General features: G+C 35.4%; 3 protein-coding genes across 5 annotated transcripts; all 3 read left to right on the forward strand.

Annotated features, from left to right (window-relative positions):
- LOC18602659 (probable magnesium transporter NIPA2) lies at nt 58–3,520 on the forward strand. 2 transcript variants are annotated; one of them, XM_018119753.1, is made up of 9 exons: nt 58–248; nt 441–653; nt 772–828; nt 1,584–1,674; nt 1,878–2,038; nt 2,200–2,327; nt 2,425–2,562; nt 2,662–2,754; nt 2,946–3,520. In XM_018119753.1, exons 2-9 carry the CDS (start codon nt 527–529, stop codon nt 3,114–3,116), a joined length of 966 nt encoding a protein of 321 aa, XP_017975242.1. In that variant the 5' UTR covers nt 58–248; nt 441–526; the 3' UTR covers nt 3,117–3,520. The 2 variants fall into 2 exon arrangements, with proteins under 2 accessions (XP_017975242.1, XP_017975243.1); XM_018119754.1 differs by having other exon boundaries at nt 1,635–1,674.
- Nucleotides 10,537–15,566, forward strand: LOC18602662 (putative protein FAR1-RELATED SEQUENCE 10). Of its 2 annotated transcripts, none has more exons than XM_007034190.2 (5): nt 10,537–10,698; nt 10,795–10,900; nt 12,907–13,938; nt 14,014–14,457; nt 14,547–15,566. In XM_007034190.2, the coding sequence occupies exons 3-5, from the start codon at nt 12,910–12,912 to the stop codon at nt 15,150–15,152; spliced, it is 2,079 nt and encodes a 692-aa protein (XP_007034252.1). In that variant the 5' UTR covers nt 10,537–10,698; nt 10,795–10,900; nt 12,907–12,909; the 3' UTR covers nt 15,153–15,566. The 2 variants fall into 2 exon arrangements, with proteins under 2 accessions (XP_007034252.1, XP_007034253.1); XM_007034191.2 differs by having other exon boundaries at nt 10,559–10,698; nt 12,850–13,938.
- On the forward strand, nt 19,134–21,601 carry LOC18602663 (receptor-like protein 12). Its single transcript, XM_018119091.1, has 2 exons — nt 19,134–19,739; nt 20,918–21,601. The coding sequence occupies exons 1-2, from the start codon at nt 19,134–19,136 to the stop codon at nt 21,599–21,601; spliced, it is 1,290 nt and encodes a 429-aa protein (XP_017974580.1).

Raw genomic sequence — 21,929 nt, forward strand, 5'->3', positions numbered from 1 at the left:
TTGGGGAATATGATGAAAATGGAGGGCCAAAAGTTGAAAGAATCGAGGATAACGCGGGATTCAGAGGCAATCTTAAATTGTAGTTGTTTCTCTAACGTTTGTGTAACGAACTTACCATTCACGTCTCTCTCTCTCTCTCTCTCTCTCTCTGCCTTTCTGTCTTTCTCTTTCATTTTGCGAAGAAAAGGATTAATTTTCTCTCCCCATCAAAGGTCAAACCTCTCTTTTTCTTCATCAGAATTATGGACGTAGGTTTCTAGCTTTGTCCCATTAATCCCTTTTGCAGTGTGCCAAGAAAGTAAAAAAAAAAAAAAAAAAAAGCAAGTCTAATATATATATATATAAGAAGAAAAAGTATGTTGTATCATGCAAATTACATCAAGGTTTCTCTTTTAAATTGTTTAATGATGTTTTTTTGGATTTGATATGGACATACACAGGGGAATCTGGATTGGAAGTCTTGGCCCTGCAAAAATTATTAAGAGACCAGCTTTCCATCATCCATTATTGTTTGTTTATATGATCGATGGGGATGTCAATCGACAATGTTCGTGGACTTGTTATGGCTGTCTCTTCAAGCATTTTTATTGGATCTAGCTTTATTATCAAGAAGAAGGGTCTTAAAAAGGCTGGAGCAACTGGAACCCGAGCTGGTTTGGTTTTTTTCTTCTTTCTTTCTTTTCTTCAACCTTTTGGTAGCAGCTTTGGCTAATTAATCTTTTTGTTAATGGATGATTCAAGATTGAACTGTTGTATCTTTAATGTGATCAGGCCAAGGAGGGCACTCTTATTTGTATGAACCTTGGTGGTGGGCAGGGATGATAACTAGTAAGTTTTAACAACTACTTCTAATTTGTTTTTCTTTCTGTTCTCAATCCTGCCTGTTATCAAAACTCTTCTTGTATTGTGAAGGAAAAATAAATGTCTTGTCAATTTCAAGCTGTTGAGAATTAATAGAGTTGCCATGAGGTTCAAGGAAATCCTTCGTTATTGATCTAAGAGCCAAGCACCAAGGCAATTCTATAGGATAAATTGTGTTAATGTTTTGTACGAGACTTGTGCTTTATTCATTATTGCCCTCGTTGGACTGTCTGCGGATCCAAAATGACCTGAAAATATAGGAAAAGAGATAGATGTCTGTTTGCAAGCAAAAAGTCCAGGCATTTCTTCTACAATCTTTCAAGTTTTTCTAGGTAATGATTTTGGACTAACCGATTAATCAAAAGACGAAAAGAAACAGTTAACAAATCTACAAACAAACAAAAGAAAGGAAAACAGAAGAAAAAGAGAAGCAGGACATATGGAAAAATAAGAACAATCTTTGTTCAATTTCAAGGAATCATACGAACTCCGAGCAAAGTTGTTTATATGCAATGCCGTCTAGTAGCAAACCATCCATCATACGAACTCCGAGCAAAGTTGTTTATATGCAATGCCATCTAGTAGCAAACCATCCATCTTTGTGCCACAAGTTTACCATACTGTACATTTTTTCTTACTGCTTTTTGTTTTACTACGACTTCGTGTTCAGAAAGTCCTGATATTACTGCTTGATTTATGTTAATGTGCTTTTAATTTTGTAGTGATAGTTGGGGAGATAGCTAATTTCGCTGCTTATGCGTATGCTCCTGCAGTTCTCGTAACACCATTGGGAGCTTTAAGTATTATTTTCAGGTATGGGATCATGTTCCCATTTTGTCAGTAGAAATATGAGAATCTTTTGACTAGCTAGGTTCATCCACATTCATACAAGGAAGTTGTGTAGAAGCTTACATATCTCATGCATGTGGGCATGTGGAGACACATGTTGGCCATTGTTGGATGGATTGTTGGTTTGTGGATTTGAGTAACGTTATGAAGAAAACATTATTATGCAGTGCAGTGCTAGCCCATTTCATCCTGGAGGAGAGATTACACATCTTTGGTGTGCTTGGATGTGCTCTGTGTGTGGTGGGCTCTACGACTATTGTTTTACATGCTCCACAGGAAAGAAATATTGAATCTGTCAAAGAAGTATGGCAGCTTGCAACAGAGCCAGGTATGTGAGAAATTCCTATCTAGTTACTTCATTATGTCTAGCTAAGCCTGTCAAACAACCGTGCTGATCGGATAGACACTCTTGATTGCAATACACTAACATCCAATGGCATGGATCATTAGTGTTTGTCAGACTAATACATGAATTTTTTATGTCCACAGGTTTCCTTGCATACACTCTACTAATTTTGATTCTGGTAGCTGTTCTTATTTTTCGATATGTTCCACGCTACGGCCAAACCCATTTGATAGTATATGTTGGAATCTGCTCCCTCATGGGCTCTCTCACGGTCTGCTGATAACTTGCAAAGTTTTGTTTTGTTTTTTTTTTGTTTTAATTATGGCTTAAACAGTTCTTTGTTGTAAACCATCTATCATCTTCTACAGGTAATGGGTGTAAAAGCAGTGGGAATCGCATTGAAGCTGTCGTTTTCAGGAATGAATCAATTTAAATACTACGAAACATGGGTTTTCACATTTGTTGTGACCTTTTGCTGTCTTCTGCAGGTGAACTACTTGAACAAGGTAAATATTGAAAAAGATTTACATCCCACTGCATATATGATACTCTTAGCTTTTAAAAGTGATGTAAGTTTCCTCCATATATGAATACATTTTTTGCAGGCTCTAGACACCTTTAATACTGCTGTCATATCTCCTGTTTACTATGTCATGTTCACAACATTCACCATTATTGCCAGCATGATCATGTTTAAGGTAAGTTCTAGACATTTCTTTTATATATATTATCCCTTTTCATAATTAATTCTGCATTCTATGTAACTTAAAGTTCTCCACATCAATTAGATTTAAACCTGTGCCATGCATGACTAATGGTTTTATCTTACAATCATCTTCAAATTCAAGAATGAAAACAACAATCTCTCTTCTTGTGGTTTACAATGCAGGAGTGGGATTCGCAAGCTGCAGCAGATATTGCAACAGAGTTATGTGGGTTTGTGACAATTCTAGCAGGGACCTTCCTCCTACACAAAACAAAAGATATGGGAAAAAGTCCAAGCGTGAGAAGCCCTGTCTTTACCAGCCCTGATTTAAATCCAACTCCAGACTCCAAATAGTTAAAAGCAGATGTTTTTTTTAGTTTTTTACCCTCAACAAAAACTGCTACGTTTTCCCTACTTCCAAACAGAAAAGGAAGAGAGTTAGGAGACAGGACCTCTCTTTGTTGAGAAAGGATTGTTAACTGAAGGAAAAGTCATATGCAAATCATGTGACATCACTGACATGGTGGATGTGAAAGGATGCTGCTGCTGCAAAACTTCCTCTTCATTTATTCTTTTGACAGAATATTAATTACACTGTGAGTATGAAACATACAGATCTTTACTAAGAGTGTTATTAGGAAAGGATACAAGAAATTTGTTCATGATCTTCGATCTTAATAGTATCTGTTTTGTGTTTCATAGTGTGGACTGTTCAATTTTTAGTATATACTTATGAAACATAATCTTCATGACTCTTACCTAAGCATCCACAATAATACTATATAGTCATTGGATACCAACTTAGGGAATTTATTTTAATCTAAAAAGTGAGTTGAAGTTTTATCAAATTCCTTGATCCACTACTTATTTATTTTCCATTTATTTTTTCCTTTATTATACTTGACAAATCCATGTAACTCAAATTTGGTTTGGATGAGAAACATTACCCCCTGAATTTCTATTAAGTTTCATGCATTTGGACTCAAAAGTTATTAGATTCTTCAAAACTTTTGGTTTGCCAACTTACATGCAATCAGTGAAATAGTACAGTTATTATTGAGAAAACATAGTAGGAAGGATAAAAAAAAAAAAGTAAAGGGTGAAATGGTTAATAATTACATTTTTGATTCAATGTATTATTTCATTTATCTTTAATATTAAATGAAAGGAATGAGAAGTTATACATGAGAGGACATAAATTAATGAATTTTCCATAAAAAGGGAATTTTAAAAATAAAATTATGGCTCAAGGATAAAAAATGAAAAAAAAAACTTTTTTTTCATGAGAATAAAAAAAAAAAAGAGATTTTAATACAAGCAACACGTGTCACGAATGCAAAGTGGTAGCAAACCGCAAACAGAAAAATCCTCAACCAACCAAAAACAACCCACTAGATTACAAAACACAAAGACATAAATTTTACCATCCCGAACTTACCGCTCCCTTGCAATAACAAGAACCCGAAAAAAAAAAAGGGCCCTGTTTCTTCTTTTTGTACTCAACAATTTTCTCGCTTTTGAGTTCTAACTCAGTCACTCCTGAAAGCACTTACTTTCTCACAGATTTCTTCACTTTCTCTCCCAAATTTTCCCCAGAAGATTTCCCCATCTTTACTTTAAGTCTAAATTAATCCCTACCTCAAAGAAGGAAAACCCAAACAGTCAAAGCAGTTTCTTTTCTTCAAATCCCTCCAGCTTAAGGTAAGCTCTCTGCCAGCTCTCCCTTTTTTCGGGTGTTTCTTTTGATCTGGGTTGTTTTGATTTTGGGTCCTTTCTTCGATGCCATACAGTTGTGTACTTGATGAATTTGAAGTTACCCTGATAGAGAAAGTTAGGTTTTTTTATTGGTTTATCTGTATATATTGTACCAAATGATGATACCGAAAAGAAAGAAATGGACTGAGGCTGAAGAAAAAACCCTAATTGATAAATATGGTGAGATGGTAGCTGATGGAACTCTCGCCAAAATGAAAACCCGCGAAAAGAAGTATAAGCCTATTGCTTGTTATGTGAATTCTGTGCATCATGCACGTGATTCTATTGCATATCCGTGGCAATGGTCATGGAAGGATGTGTCTACTAAGGTGCAAAATATGAGGCACCAATATTTGCTAGTTAAGCAAAAGATTAAGAAACCCGATGGGGTAGTTGATAATCCGGTGGGTGGGGAGTGCAATGGGGATGATGAGTTTGATTGGTTCGAAGGGCTTACACATTGGTCCAATTTTTTGCGGTACAAAGAGGTATTTGGGGATGTTGCAGTTTCATATAATAGTAATAATAACAATAATAATAGTAATAATAGTAGTGATATGATGGTGGTTGCGAATGAGGATAGGGAAAATGGAGGCGGATTTGTTGGAGGTAGGGGAATGGAGATTGTGGAGTTTGGGCAAATAGGTCAATCTGGGGATGGAGATTTTGCAGGAATTGATGGGGGAGAGTATGGGGTGTTAGGTTTGGGCTTTGAGTATGATGGTGAAGAAGGAGAGGGGAATTATAATGGGAATGATCATGTAAGGGAGGAGGCAGATGATGGTTTGTTGTATGAAGAAGTGGAGCCAAATGGGTCTACGTTGAAGAAGAAAAGGAAAGTGTTGAAGGGGTTGGAGAAGAAGGCATTTGGGTTTCTTGTGAACCAATTGGGGCAATTAAGGGAATTAGAGGCTCGGTTTGAGCAACGTGAGGCAGAGAGAGAGCGTGAGAGGCAGAAGAAGGAGAATGTGCGACTGGAGCTTGAGAAAAAATGGGAAAGAAAGTTGGAAGAAAGAGCAAACGGAAGGGAAGAAAGAGAGAAGGCTAGCGAGAAATTGAGAAGGCAGAGAATTCTTGAGTGGGAAGCTATGGAAAAGGAAAGTGAAGAGAGAGAAAGAAGAAGAAAAGAAGAGGAGTTGATACAAGAGAGGGAGTGGGAGGAGAGGATGCATAGAAGGAGGTTAGAATGGAAGAAGAGGATGGATGAAATGTTAAATCAGCACAGAGCAGAAATGGGCCAGATGCAGACTCGTATTCTTCATGAGCAACAAAACCTTACTAGCCAGTTGCTTGGGATTGTTTCTCAATGGACTGGTCATCCAGCAGGGCTTTCAGACCATACTGGTGCCAGCAACCATTATCTTTCACAAATGATGCAAAATTTGCACCATGTGAATGGTATGGTTCATGGAGATGGGAGGGTTGACGGTGATAATCAAGATGACCAATTTATTGTTGATGGATGATATCTTATCTGCAACACCATCAACTCCATGGACAGGTGAAATAAATGGAGGCTGTGCAAGAATGTTTGCTACAATGAGAAGTGTAAAGGTCAGGAATTGTTAATTGCATATTGCCGAGTACTTTCAGCTATATTTGCTTGCATACTGAGCTATTTAGTTCAAAACGTAGTTAATAAGGGATATAAGATTCTCTGTTTTGGCTTTTCCTTATCCTTGCCCTTTTGTAACTATATGTGTTAAATATTAATGAAATTCTATTCTGAATTTGCCTTCTTTCTTCTATGCTTTTATTGTTTGTTGTTTTCTTTTATTTTCTTTCATTAGTTTGTTCTCTGGAACCAAATGGATTAAAAGAGAATTTATGTGGCCTACCACAACTATTACCGCTCAAAGCTCCATCAAGTGAGATGAACCAGATTTTGCCTTGTTATTGTAGCTAAAAGAGATTTGAAAAAGCAGTAATAATTGAAGCATGGAAAGCCAGTAATAGACAAAGCAGAAATAGGGTAAAGACCTTTTGAATTCAGCTAATGTTATCTATTTCTTGGATGTAAGTGGTGTGGACTATGGAGCACTTATTGTGACCAGAGAGGAGCTGTTATTTCAAGAAACGCTAGAAATATAACTAGGAATGTATTTCATGCCTCTCACTGTGTTAATCACCTAGCTGGGATGGCTTTCACAGTTAGACTTAGATTTACTATTGTCTGAATTTCTAAAATTGATTGTCTTGACATTAGTCTATAGACATATCACTGGCAGACTGAAAATGAGGCAAAGACAATTGGATGTTAATGCATTCTTCGAACATAAAGTTATTTTGATTACTCCTGCTTTCTGTTGATTTCAAATCATAGAAGAAAATGGAATGGCGTTGGTATTCTTGGTTGAGTGAGAGCTTGAAGGTCATCATTTTTTAAGTAATGAAGAATGAATTACAGATATTGATAGCTTAAATAATTATATTTCCTAGGAAAAGCTCAGAATAGGAAGAGACAATAATACACCATAACCTGAGAATGAAAGATAACTGGCAGTCTGTTTTCTCTCTTTTATACTTTTTTCAACCAGTTGAACATCATTAAACCCTGTATTTATAGAAAAAAAAATTAATCTATCTTCCCTGGAGGATTTGGAATGATGCTGTGTGCTAAGTCGGTGTGTGTGTAAATATGCCTTCACATGTGAGTTTGTCTTTATTTTTCTGCTTTTCTGCTTAAGATATATGTAATGCTTAAAGCATATAACTCTGAGCATGCGAAAATTGGATTATTTGATAAACAATATTTTTTGGACTTTAAAATCATTAAAGTGGTATGGGAAACTCAAAATTATCAGTAGTTAAAATTTTATATTCATTCTGTTGATTTAATTTGATTGACATATTTGATTGGAGTATCTATGCTCTGTCATTAAGGGAGTTTTTTATCAGCTCTTTTGACTTATAGAAGGAAAAATGATGACTTATAGCTAGAGTTGCATGTGAAATATATACATATAAGTGTATATATATGTTTTGGAGTTAAACAAACTTATGGAGGGAAACTGGTTGTATTGATTGAATGAGAGAGTAGTCCGATTTTCACCTGAAATTTTAATTTTATGGACAATTGAAAATGGCTAAAAATATGCTTTATTTGTTCTAACTACCAAAGACAAATGGTTTTATTCACTCAAGTCTAATATGCTGGAATTTGTAGAATAAGAACACAAGACGTTTCTCCTAGTTTGAATTTCGGTTGCTTTCTTTATGATTTATCATTTGCACTTCCAATGCTCTCTAATGAGGCCAGTAAATTATGTTTTTAATGCATTAAACAAATTTGCTCCTTAGGATAGTTTGTAGCAGTGGAACGAAGCAAATCACTGGATTGGTTCTGTACCAAAACCACAGGACAGCTATAGTTGTAACATTTTTTGTGTTTCCTTTTCTTCACTTTACCCTTAATCCAATAGTGGTGGCTGTCTTGCTGATCAAAAGTTTCTACTTTTTACAAAAAATTATGTTTGTTTGGAACTGAGTGCATGCAACCATTTTAGCTGATACTTACTAGAATCTGCAGAACAGCCTCTATTGTCTCTGTTCCGTTGAATTGTATTCAGAGGATGCTACAACACTTAAACAACACATGCAATGGCTTGTGCAAACAAGCACGAAGAGGAGGTTTGCAAGAAATTTAGAATTCTACCAACACTCTGATCTTCAACTACATGCATTGCAATGTGTGGCCAAATCATGTTTATATTAAAATATGCCAGCCATTTTCCCCATTAGTATAGCTTGATTGCAAACCTATCTCTTGTACTATTTGGTATTTTTGCCGTTTGTGTCACTTATCAGATGATCTCTTTTGTTCAATCATTAGAAATGGTGCCATCACTAGGCATTTAATGGTGACTGAGCAATAAGTGAAGATTTATTTATGCAAAGTCTGAAAAACAACTGCACTAGCAAATATGTATGTTCTCATTTTCTCTCTCGAATAAAGTTTGTCATGAAGCAAATGGTGCAAAAGCATTGGGGAATTAAGAATTTCAAAGAATGAATTCGTTTTAATCATGCTCTAACTATGCTGATATCTTGATACAAGTAAAGTCAAGCTTAGGAGAAATAATAGAAGCCTGATTCAGGTATAACTGGCATAGAATTGGACCAAATTGATTGCTTATGCTCTAGAAGGCTAATTGTAAGGCACTTGAATAGAAAAGCTGGAGAAAGATGGCTCCAGACTCCAGCATTGAAATTGTCTTTTATCTGTTTTGTTTTATTTGTGAGACACTGTAGATCACAAAATCCACCCATATTCATCGAAGGTATTATTGCATTAATAGAACATCTCCAAAGTATTTTTATTAGAAGGGGGGGAAAAAACTATATATGAAAATTTCATGCACTAATTATGCAGTAAACTAACTAGTAGAAGAAAATAAAATTACTGGGCCAGAAACTGTAAACAGGAAATAGAAAAAGATGTTGCTTCAACATTTAAAAGACAGACTGAAAAGCAAAAGGTGATACCATGCTCAGTTGGATTTTAAAGATTTCCAAATTAGCTATGCCAACTCCACCTTGTCAAGAACAAGGAAGAATCCAAATAAAAATTACTGTTACTTGCCCGTATACTATAAACCAATTAGTGACCTAAAGCATATTTAGTTAGCCATTACTGAAATATTCTGCTTCCTTAATCTATAAGAAGCATCCCCTCCCTTGGTGGTTCTTTCTCATGCCCTTTTCTTCCTCTCTCCCCCCTGCATTTATCAACTGCTTCGGCATCCGACTGCAACCTAGTGAAACTGTAGTCTCCACATGGGAAAATGCATACGATGGGGCACTTGACATAACTTCGGAAACTGTCCATAATCTACCTTGTTAAAACTTTTATATCTGCGTTTATATAGTTATAAACATCCATCAATTAGAACCAAAGCTTCTTCGCTCCCTGGAATATACAAAGGTCTGAATGTCTTGAAAGGAATCCTGACACTAATTCTTTTCCAGGACTCCATATTTATTCATTCTGCAAATATCACGAATCGACCTATATTCGAATAGATGCAACATGTAAAGACATCCTCCACCATTTAACAATATAAGTTTCTCTCTATCACGATGATCACCAGCAAAATTGGTGTTGGGTTACCATGGAATTACTCCTTTGTAAAATAAAAAATCTTAAGGAGGAGCATTGTAGGATACTTGGAGCAGTATGAATGCACGACAAGCCATCACAAAGAACCCCAGAGCTCCGTCTCTCGAGCACACCGGAAAATAGCAGCCCCTTTTTCTTGATTACCCTGTCTAGGGTCAAACTCTGACGGCTGCGCTGCTGGTTGACAACGAAGGACTGCTGAACATATCTCCATGTGTTGGCCTCCATAAACTGGTTCAGTTGCAATTTCACGAACTCTGAATCTGACATTAGGTTGCACCAAGATTTGCTTACGCACTTAAAACCGGCGAACAGACTTGACAAGCAATCTCGAAATATCCCCTAAAACATCACGAGGGGTTTCTTTAGGACTTTTCCATGGCCTCTTCACTCTCTTCCTGTGCTTTACTTTCCTCCTTTTTGTATCCATGTTTCCTGTCATTCAAGGCACAAGCCGAGCGAATTAAAATATATAGCAATATTGACTATTGAGAATAAGATACAAGAAAAATATAAATAGTTACTTAAAAAATAATTCTTACATGATTGCTTAATATAACTGTTTAAGAAAAATAATTGTCATGTCAATTATCAACAAATTACAGAAAAAATTTTTACAATAAAAGAAAAAAATCAACAATAAAATAAGAATTTAGGACTGAGATAAAATTTGTGTTTAAAAATTAGACATATATATATATATATATATATAATATAAGACGAATCTAAAATTAATATTTACCATACAAAGTGTAAATTAATTACCCGAATTGGTATTGATAGGCCAATTGGGTCCAAAGAGTCGGTTTTCCTCACATGGGCTTGGGCCCATTAAAACCCAAGTCGGGCCTTTCCATTGACTTTTTGCACTAAAACACAATTCCGCCATTCCCAATTGGCAATTTTTAAGAATGATAAACAGATGAAGAAAGATACTCAAAGCAAATAATAACCGAGAAAAGCAAGAAACGAACAGAAAAGAAAAGAAATGTTGTCAACAGGGGTTCTAAATTAGGGGAGTTACATTAAAATTTAATTTTCCCCTCCTTTTTTCTTTTCCTGGTAAGCAATTTCTTAATTTTCGATACTGAAAGATTCCATTTTTTTAAAGAGTAAAATTTGGGTATTTTTAATTGATTTTATCTCCTGTTTTTACAGTGCCGCTGTGACTGGCAATTGCAGCTAATTCTTGGAAACCCCACATTGGCAACGGCGGGGTAAATTTACATTTTTCTCAGGGTTTTATTTGCGGTTTTCTTATCAGGTGCCTGCCTTTTCTTTCTCTTTCTTTTTAGCAGTTCTTTTTTTGTGTCTTAAATTGTATTTGATTTTGTTTTTTTATTTCTTCTGCAATGGTTTTTGGCAGACTTTCATTGTGTAGAAGGATTCTATTTTTAGCTAAACTGAGTTTTTTTTTTCTCTTAAATTTGTGTTTTTCAAGATTGATTGCATGTTGGGTCTGTTTTGTTTCAACTCATATTTCATCTGTTTTCTTGATTTGAATTTAACTACTATGTGAAAAGGAATATTAAGTAATTATTTATCTAGGAATTTATGTGCCACGAAGAATCTTTTCTCACTATTACTTTACATGATTGTCATTCAGTGGGTAGCTGTTAAATTTGCTGCTAAGGATAGTTTTTGCAGTTTTATATCACTTGTTATTGTAGGGAAGAAGGGGGAGGAGGTAGAAAACGGAAAGAAAAGAAACTGGAATTAGTTGGGTGGAAAATTCTTTCTTCTATTAAGTGCTAACTTGTAATCATCATTTATTTAATTGTATTTGCATTTTCCACCAATTTAATGGAGTGAGTTCTTCTTGTTTCCGTTTCGTTGTTTTCAAGTATCTGGTCTAGATAAGGTTGGTGTTTTGTATTTTCTGAAATAAATTGGGCTTCATTTGATTGGTACTTTTGCCTTTTTTTTTTTTGCAAAAAAATAAATAGAAAAGAAAAAGAAAAAAATAAAGGTTAAATAGCAAAAGTATCAATCAAATGGAGCCTTAATATATGAAATAAGGGTCCTTCTTGCAACTCGAGACTTGAATGGTTACAAGAAAAGTTGGTTATAATCTGCCTTGTGTTTTGCCTGTCCTTGTTCACCTCCAAGGTCTCTCTTTTTTGTTGGCTTGCTTATGGTGGAGTTTGATCTCCTGCTCTCCCATTTTTCATTGCCCCCATTCTTCCTCCCCTTAATCTCTAGCCTCTGAAATTGTGTTTCAGAGTCTGGGTAGTTGTAGTCCATCACAAGAATAATTTTACTTTATGTGTTTAAGCAGTTGAACTTTTCTACTTTCAAGCATTAAAGTTTCTGTTTCAGTGGACTAGAAGAGAAAGAAGAAATAAATGTATGGAGAAACAAAATTTTGATTTCTTGTGTAATATTTGTTGAAGCCAGGTGTTTTCCCCCCCTTTTTTAGGGAGAGATAGAGATAACACACATATAGGAAAATATTATGGATGTTTGTGTACATAAAAATTGTTTAAAAAAATGCTATATGATATTGCATACTAAGTTTCAATAGAAAACCATGTAATTGTGAAAGAAAATGTAAATTTCAAGAGCTGTGCATATTTAAATCATTATTAAAAAAATTTAAAAATTAATCTGAATAAAAATTATAGCATAACTAAATGAGCAGAAACAGAAAGAACTGAAAAAGAGAACAACTGAGAACAAACAATTACTTATGCACCATTGATGCATTAGTCAACCTTGTGAGTTTCTTGGCTGTTTTGACTTATTTATAGTTTCTTTTGTTCTCTCAATTGTTTCTTTTAAACAAGTGGAAGACATATTTAAACTGTAACCTTTTAGTGGAGTCAAAAGTTGGTGTGTATGAAGTACTACATTTAAAAGTGGCCATTGCAAACAAATTGATGGTATGCTGATTAAAATTTTGTTACAAATTTCCTTGGGTGAAAGATTTTCAAGTTGCAGAATTGTTTTCCACTTAGTATAGGACTTCTATGCAGAATGGCAGCCATTAACTCAACTCTTGCAAGGGCCAAAATTTAATAAATGTGAGAAAAACTATGCCGATAAAGACTTATTGAAATCGGAGGGGGGGCAGGACCTTTGCTAAGCCTGCTTGACTTCTGTATTGGGAAAGTTTTTTTTTATTTTTTCATTCTGGTGGATGGTCTTGGTTTTCTTTTGTCCCAAGTAATAAATCTAAGATCATGAAATTCGTAATCCTTTCTCTTGCTTCAGGCACTAACAAGAGCATCAAAATTGGGAATTTAAGAAACCTTTCACTTCTTTTCCTAGGAAATGACCATGAAACCGTCAAATAACATTTGGATTCGATGCCAGCAGTGCCCTTGTGGCGATTGGAAGTGTTATGTTAAGTATGAAGGAGATGATCAGACATCAGTAAGCTCTCAGCTAATAAAGAATGAGACAACTTCAGCATCTGCATCATCAGAAGCTGTCTTTACGCCGTATGTTGGTCAAATTTTCAAAAGTGATGATGATGCTTTTGAGTATTATAGCAATTTTGCACGGAAGAATGGGTTTTCAATAAGAAAAGCACGCTCCACAGAAAGCCAAAATTTAGGGATCTATCGGCGAGATTTTGTCTGTTATCGATCTGGGTTTAATCAACCCAGAAAAAAGGCCAATGTGGAGCATCCAAGAGACCGGAAATCAGTGCGATGTGGATGTGATGCAAAACTTTATTTGACAAAAGAAATTGTTGAAGGCGTTACTCAATGGTATGTTTCACAATTTAGTAATGTCCATAACCATGAATTATTGGAAGATGACCAAGTGCGTTTGCTTCCTGCATATCGGAAAATACAGGAAGCAGATCAGGAAAGAATTCTTTTACTCTCCAAAGCTGGGTTTCCTGTCAATCGCATTGTGAAGGTGTTGGAATTAGAAAAGGGAGTCCAGCCTGGACAGTTGCCCTTCATCGAGAAGGATGTTAGGAATTTTGTACGGACTTGTAAAAAGACTGTTCAAGAAAATGATGCTTTGCTTACTGAGAAAAGAGAAAATGACACATTGGAACTTCTTGAGGCCTGCAAGGCTATGTCAGTGAGGGATGCCAATTTTGTTTATGATTATACTACAGATGAAAATAATAAGGTTGAAAATATTGCATGGTCATATGGCGATTCTGTTCATGCATATACAGTATTTGGTGATGTGATTACCTTTGACACCACATATCGTTCTATCACCTATGGATTGCTTCTTGGAGTATGGTTTGGTATAGACAATCATGGAAAGCCAATTTTCTTTGGTTGTGTATTACTGCAAGATGAAAGTTCTAATTCTTTCACATGGGCTTTACAGGTTTGTGGACACAATTTTTTGTGATCAATCTGCAATTGTCTTCTTGTCTATTTATGATTTTCTTCTTTTGAACAGACTTTTCTTCATTTTATGAGAGGTAGACATCCACAAACAATTCTAACAGATTTAGACTCAAGCCTAAGAGATGCTATTGCAAGGGAATTACCTAATACAAAACATGTTATATGTTTATGGCATGTTCTTTCCAAACTATCGAGTTGGTTCTCTCTGCCGCTTGGATCACAGTATGTAGAGTTCAAAGCTGAGTTTGATACATTGTGTCACTCAGTGGGCATAGAGGAGTTTGAACATCAGTGGAATCTGTTGGTTGCTCGTTTTGGTCTTGCCTCTGATAAGCACATAGCTTTGTTATTTTCGTATAGAACATCTTGGCTTCTGTCTTACATCAGAGGTTACTTCCTTGCTCGTTCAATGACAGCAGACTTTTCTCAGTCTTTGGATGCATTTTTGAAAAGAATTTTGAGTGGACAGACATGTTTACAGTCATTCTTTGAGCAGGTTTGTTAATTAGGATTGTAAAGAACTTTTTGCCCCATTTGTTGAAGCTCTTATGTCTGAACCACATTTTAAACATTTGCTTTGGGCAGGTTGGTGTCGCTGCTGATTTAAGAAATCAAAGCAGGGAAGGGATGCAATACATGCATATCAAGACATGCTTGCCTATTGAAGAAAATGCAAGAAGCATTCTTACACCTTATGCCTTCAATGCATTACAACATGAAATTGTGCTGTCCATGCAATATGCAACAACAGAAATGGGAAATGGATCATATCTTGTGCAACACTATAAGAAAATGGATGGTGAATATCTTGTGATTTGGATACCACAAGAGGAGCAAATTCATTGTTCGTGTAAGGAGTTTGAACATTCTGGAATATTGTGCCGGCATTGTCTTCGAGTGCTTATAGTGAAGAACTATTTTGAAATCCCAGAAAAATATGTTCTGTTCCGATGGCGATTGGAGAGTTCCTTGGTCCCTGTGGAAGATCAAAATGCCCAATGGAGCAGTGATGAGTGTGTTCAAGCCTTTCATTCCCTTGCTGCAACTCTGTTGACAGAGTCGCTGTTTACAAAGGAACGTTTTAATCATGTTCATAGAGAACTTACCAGACTCCTTGATTATGTTAAGGATATGCCAGTATGTAATGAGTTTGCTTTGAATATGGCAGCTAACAACATCAGTGAATCCTAGGTTTGGTGATACAAATGGTGGCTAATAAATGCAGTTGAAGCCTGCTTGTCTAAAGATTTCTGGATATTTAGAGGATTAAACACAGAGGTGATCAAGGCTTTGGATAGATAAGGAATTACTGATGTTAATAATCTTGGACATTGAACACTGTCAAACAACATAGAGGTGGAAATATACTGACTTTTTTTTCTTCACAGCCCATTCCAGGTTTCTGGGTTGTTTTCATTTTTTTTTCTTCAGGCTACTATATTTTTTGAAAGATATCGTTGAAAGCTTTATCAGCATCTGATGTAAAAATAATAAGTGCATTTTGATGTGGATAATTTAATTTTAGGAGGATGAGAGAAGGAATGAATTGAGAAGATAGTGTTTCGTCTTTGAAATTTTACCATGATATGAAGGTTGTTCTAGTCAGAGTTTCTTCATTATGATGCTTGATAATTCATTCTTGCAGAGTTAACATTGCCCAAAATAATTCATTCTTCCCCTTCATCTATTTAATCCACAGTTTGTTTCAGGAAATAAAAGCATATACCTTATTGACTGCAAAACTTTTCATTGACCATGACTGCAATTTTATGAGCCAAAAAAATTAGTAGGTGAAATTGCATTTCACATTGGCTCTGACTTGGTTATTATGTGTTGGATCATATGGCAAAAAGAGTGCAACCAGTTGGCAAAGCTGTGATTGCTTCGACTGTTACATCTAGGTATCAATACTCTTGCTTTGATTGTGAATGATGACAACTCCATGTCAGTCAGCTGGACCTCTAAGATATAGTGTTATAGTTGCATCGACTTCATCTAATGCAAGAATACCTGATATGAGATAATTATTTTGTTCCATGGTGAATTGTTTTAAGGGAATTTACATTTCCAATGGTAATAATTGCATTGTTTTATTGTGCTTCATCTGTGTATATAGGAAAAAGGATCATGTAGCTTAACTTAAATTAAATCCTAAAAAGAAATTACTAGTTTAAGAAAAACTTAAATTTAAAAAGACTTTTTTTATTTTACTGAAAATTTTGAAAAAAAAAATAATACAAGATTTTCTCCATCGTCTTAATTGGTTCAATGACCTTGAAAAAAAAAATTAATTTTTCAAATTTCAAATCCCAAAATTTTCTTTCATTATATTATTTTCAAAGAATTGGGAAGTCATTTATAATAACTTTGTCAATAAGTTATTCAATCACTCTCTATCAACATCTACGTAGACTACATTTGTAATTATAATTTTTCATTGATTCTCAAGTCTTATAAATAAAAACTCTATAAAGTAATATGTACCCTTTGTAGATAAGGGCAGCTCAAAGTGAAGATAATCAGTTGCTAATTATTCAAGATGATTACCTATTACATTCTTGGGATTTAATTATCCTAGTAATATTTCAACATATTTTTATTTTGTTTGTTTACCATTTCCTCAAGTAAGATATTTAAGAATTTGTGAGAAAACCCTTTAATCTCAGTGGTTTCTGTTTTTTTTTTTTTTAAATTGTTAAAGTTTGTTCAGTTTTAAAACGATATATAAATAAAAGGCATTCAACATGGTAGACATTCAATATTATGTATAAAATTTTTAATGGGTTTTTATGTATCAATTTATTCTTTAATCTCATTGCATTTCAATTTGAATAAAATATAATTTTAAATTAAAAAGTTTTTTAAAAAATTATAAAACATGACATCTTGATTGATCCATTAGTATATTTTTATCTTAATCGTTTTGATTTTATTAGTTACATTGATTTCATTTAAGGTAAAATACCACATATGAGTTGGTTATTTGTTCCATGATGAATTGTTTAGGGGAATTTACAGGTTTATTGCATTTTTATTAATTTTGATTAATTAGGGGCAAAGACTTGGGGTTTAGAGAAAGTGACTCACACTTGGGCATGAGGGTTTGGCTGTGTGAATGAGAATACTGGTTTTCCGAGAGGGACCCTCACAAAGGGTCCCACTCTGCACTTTCCTCTCCCTTATTGTATTCTTGTCAAGTTTTATCCTTGTGGGTTCGCTGTTCTTTGAGGTAGAAAATTGCACGAGCAAAGAGCCTTCTCCCATTACATCATCACCATCTCTCCCATCTCCCATTGGCCTGGTGTTTGTATTTGCGTGTGAGTGCAAAGATGGTAATGCAAATGTTTTCGTTTGATTGGTGTGAAGGGTAGTAGTTGATTTCTTCCCCCTTTCGTAGTATGCTGCCAGCATGGGGTTATCTGATGGTGTTTTTCCTTGTGATTGTGGTGCCTTTATGGTGCTTATTTTTTATGGTGTTTTTCCTATTATCATTACTTGCAAATCCAATGCATAAAGTAGATTGGAAGTGCTAACTCATCTTGTGGATATAAAACTATGAAATCAAATTCAATTTTAAAGAGTTGAGGAAAATGGAGGAGTTGCCATTCATATTCCAACCGCAAACAGTACTGATAAGGCAGCTAATAATTAAGATATATATATTCATGTTTATTCTGAGCGTGTTTACTCCTCTCAGTGATTTTGAGTAAGTCAAGTCGTCTTTGATTTCATGCGTGTGGAGCAATCTGGGAATATTGAGACGTAAAGCAAAGCAGGGAAAACGTGTAGTAAGGCAAAGACTAGAATCAATTATCTGATGCAATTAGAGAGTTGCTATATATCTACCATATCTTATGCAAAATTCCAACATAAGTAAATAATAAACAAAAAAAACGCAAAATGGTTTGCTTTGTTTCTTTTACTGCCTAGTGGTGGTGCAACCACTAATGAAGAAGATCACTTTCATGGCGTAAGAATGGGGCAAAAAGACTGAAACATTTTACATGATGGGAAGACTAATTATAAAGCAAAGACCAAGACTATAAGCTCAAGATAATCTCATATAATTTTCCTTTTGGGTCCACAAAAAATAGTTTCTGAATTAGAAAAGTTTTGAGGAGAGAAAATGAAAGTATCAGCCATTCTTTCTTTTTCTTTTTGTGTTAAATCAACTTGTTGAGATAGAAGGTAGCTAGAATGATAGTGTAGTTCGAAGTTGTCTATAAATATCCTGTATGGGACATCTGAAGCTCCAAAATCTTCAGTTTGTAGTAAGCAAATGAACATGGAGAACCTTCATGTCCTTTCACTCTTTTTGCCTACCTTCTTTCTCTTGTCATGTTCCATTCCTGTTGTGAGCCAATGCCTTGATGACCAAAGATCTGCTCTGCTCTGCTGCAACTGCAGCAAGGTCTTTACCATTCTCATAATTTCACTTTATCTTCCAAATCAGAGCTTTGGGATGTCAACACTGATTGTTGCTCTTGGAAAGGAGTTACATGTGATGCTCTTGGTCATGTGATTGGGCTTGATCTTAGTTACAGAGACCCCTCAAGCAACTTTTAATCTGTTTTTAATCTCCATCATATTCGACGGTTTAATTTTACTAGAAACAACTTTAATTCTACTATGTTTTCGTCTCAATTTGACGAGCTTACAAATTTGACTCATTTCAACCTTTCAGAATCTTGTTTCTATGATGAAATCTCAAAAAAGATCTCATACTTAACAAGGTTAATCTCTCTTGATTTATCTAATCAAGATTACTGTTATAAGAGAAACAAACAAAGTTTAGATTTATACAATAGTTATTTTCCTACTCTAAAATTAGAGAAACCAAATTTCAAGACATTAATCAAGAATATGAAGTCTCTTACGGAGCTCTATTTGGATTCAGTGAATATTTCAACTCAAAGTACAGAATGGTGTCAAACCGCGTCGCTAACACTTCCTAACCTACGTGTGTTAAGCTTGTCAGATTGTGGTTTAACAGGTTCACTTTGTTCATCTCTCTCAAAACTTCATTTTCTTTCCAAACTTAACCTCAACCCTAACCCAATCTCTTATTTGCCTCCCAATTTCTTGAAAATTTCCTCTAGACTGGTTTCTCTCAATCTATCCTGTTGCAATTTAAGTGGGCATTTTCCAACAGAAGTTTTTCTATCGCTCAAAATGCAAAGCATTGACATTTCACAAAATCACAATCTTGAGGGTCAGTTGCCAACATTTCCATTGAATAGTACCTTAAAGGTCCTATCACTTTGTGGAACAAACTTCAGTGGTAAACTACCCGAATCCCTTGGTAATGTGAAGTTCTTGACAAAGTTAGAGCTCTCTCTTTGCAATTTCTCTAGACAGATTCCATCAACAATCACAAATCTCAGAAACCTTGTGCACCTGAATCTAGAATTTAATAATTTCAGTGGTTTAATCCCTTCATTCCATAGATCTGGAGTTCCAAATCTTGCATACCTCAATTTGCAGAGGAACCGACTTTCTGGGCCTGTACATTCTTCTATATTTACTCTCCCATCACTGCATACCTTGCTTCTTGGAGGAAATCAATTGGTTGGGGAAATTGATGAGTTCCCCAATGCATCTTGTTCGTTGATGCAATATTTGGATTTAAACCATAATTATTTAAGTGGATCAATCCCAAAGTCAATCGTTCAACTCCCCAGGCTTGAATTGCTTTCTATTGGCTACAATAGCTTTGGTTCCATGAAGCTTGATATGTTGTCTCAACTCAAGAACTTAAGAGCTCGTGACCTTTCCAATGTGAGCTTGTCAATTGGAAACGACAACAAAAACCTTACTTTTCCCCAATTAGGGGAGCGGAGCTAAGTCTAGAGTCGTGCAACCTTACTGGAATTCCAGAATTCATCAAAACACAAGAAAAGTTGGTTTCTGTAGATCTTTCTAACAACCGAATCCAGGGTCTTGTCCCTAATTGGTTGTGGAAGAGCACTCTTCTACGTCTGAACCTTTCTTTCAATGAGATTGATTTGCCATGTGGTGATGCCAACTCCTCCATTCCAATGCTGCGGTCGTTGCATATACAATCCTGCAATAAAAGTACATATCCATAGATTTCGAAAGGTCAAGAGAATTTAGAATTTCTAACCTTTCAAATAACAAAATAAGTGGTGCGGTACCAAACTGGGTGTGGAGAAGAAGTTTGGATCCTGTGTCTCTTTCTAGCTATCATCTCTCATATTTGGACCAATTTTTACCCAAGGAGTCTCTAACTTCTTCTCAAGGGTCTCTACGAAGATCTATTTGCAATTTGACTCAACTGAAGTATTTCAGTGTATCTAATAACAAATTGAGCGGCTCAATTCCAAATTGCTTGGGCAATATCAGTAATCTCTCTTTGTTGCAACTAGGAGGAAATAACTTCACCGGAATGTTACGAAGATCATTAGCCAAATGCACTTAGCTCAAAGTTTTGGATGTGGGAAACAACAAGATGCATGACACATTCCCTTTCTGGTTAAAGAAATTGCCTACATTAAAGGTTCTCATATTACGAAAAAATAGATTTTTTGGTCAAATTAAATGTTTCGAACAAAACAATCTTTTCCCAGCTTTGGATGTACTGGATATTGCTTCTAACGAATTTTCCGGTGAAGTATCCCTTGATTTCCTTCAAGCGACTCAACTAAGGTCACTAAAAAATTGGTGAGAATAAATTGGAAGGAAAGCTGCCAAGGTTATTAGCCAATTGCACAAAGCTTGAAGTACTGGACATTGGAAAAAATATGATACATGACACGTTTCCTTTTTGGTTGGGAAAATTGCCTTCTCTGAAAGTTCTCATTCTACGATCGAATAGATTTTATGGTACAATTCAATTTTCTGAAGCTGAAAAAGCTTTTTCAATGCTACACATATTGGACCTTGCTTCCAACAAATTTTCAGGTGACTTATCTGCCCAATTTTTGCAATGTTTGAAGGCAATGATGCTGACGATTACCGACAACAAAGCAAAGCCAAAGTATATTGGAGATGGGTACTATCACGACTCAGTGACAATTGTCAATAAAGGAAATGCCATTTTCTATGAGAAAATTTTAAACGTGTTTACTTGTCTTGATCTTTCCAACAATAGTTTCCATGGGAGAATACCAGAAGAAATACGGGATCTTATATCACTCAAAGTGCTAAACTTATCCCAAAATAGCTTCTGTGGCCAAATTCCTTTTGGACTTGAGAACTTAAAAGAGCTTGAGTCTTTGGACTTCTCACTGAACAAACTCTCAGGGAAGATTCCTCCGCAGCTTACAAGTCTAACTTTCCTTGAAGCACTAAACCTATCTTACAACCAACTTGAAGGGATCATACCACAAAGTAACCAATTCTTTACATTTTTAAATGATTCTTATCAAGGGAACCGAATATTATGTGGGCCGCCTTTGACTAGGAATTGCGATGAAGTTGGTGTTCCACTGTCACCTCCAGAGGAAGATGCAGATTCATTGATAGAAGGTATATCCGATTGGAAAATCGTGTTGATCGGGTATGGATGTGGTTTAGTGATTGGGTTATGTATTGGATATACAGTGCTGAATGAGATGGGAAACAAATGTCTTGATAGTTTTGAAGGGAATGGTAAAAGGAAACGGAAAACAGCTAGGTGACTCCATCAGAATTCATATTTCAAAGTCAGCAGGTAAGAATTTCCTTTTGAAACTTGGCAATCTTTTAAAAATTGAAAAGATGGTTGCCGCAAACTAGAATATTCTTTGAGTTTCCTAAACTCATTTTATTTTTCCTTACAAGGTTCACTATCATATCATAAATTTGTTCTCATAACATGGACATTCATTATCAATAATTCTGTTACAATTTTACAGTGCAGGAATCAGAAACATGACATGGCGGATAGAACAGCGACTGTGCCTACCTCTTCAGTGGCATGACAAGAACAAACATCTACTAACAACCGAATAATCTTTAACAGACCAA

This window comes from Theobroma cacao, chromosome 4 (assembly GCF_000208745.1).
Source record: "Theobroma cacao cultivar B97-61/B2 chromosome 4, Criollo_cocoa_genome_V2, whole genome shotgun sequence".
In the NCBI taxonomy this organism is placed as follows: domain Eukaryota; kingdom Viridiplantae; phylum Streptophyta; class Magnoliopsida; order Malvales; family Malvaceae; genus Theobroma; species Theobroma cacao.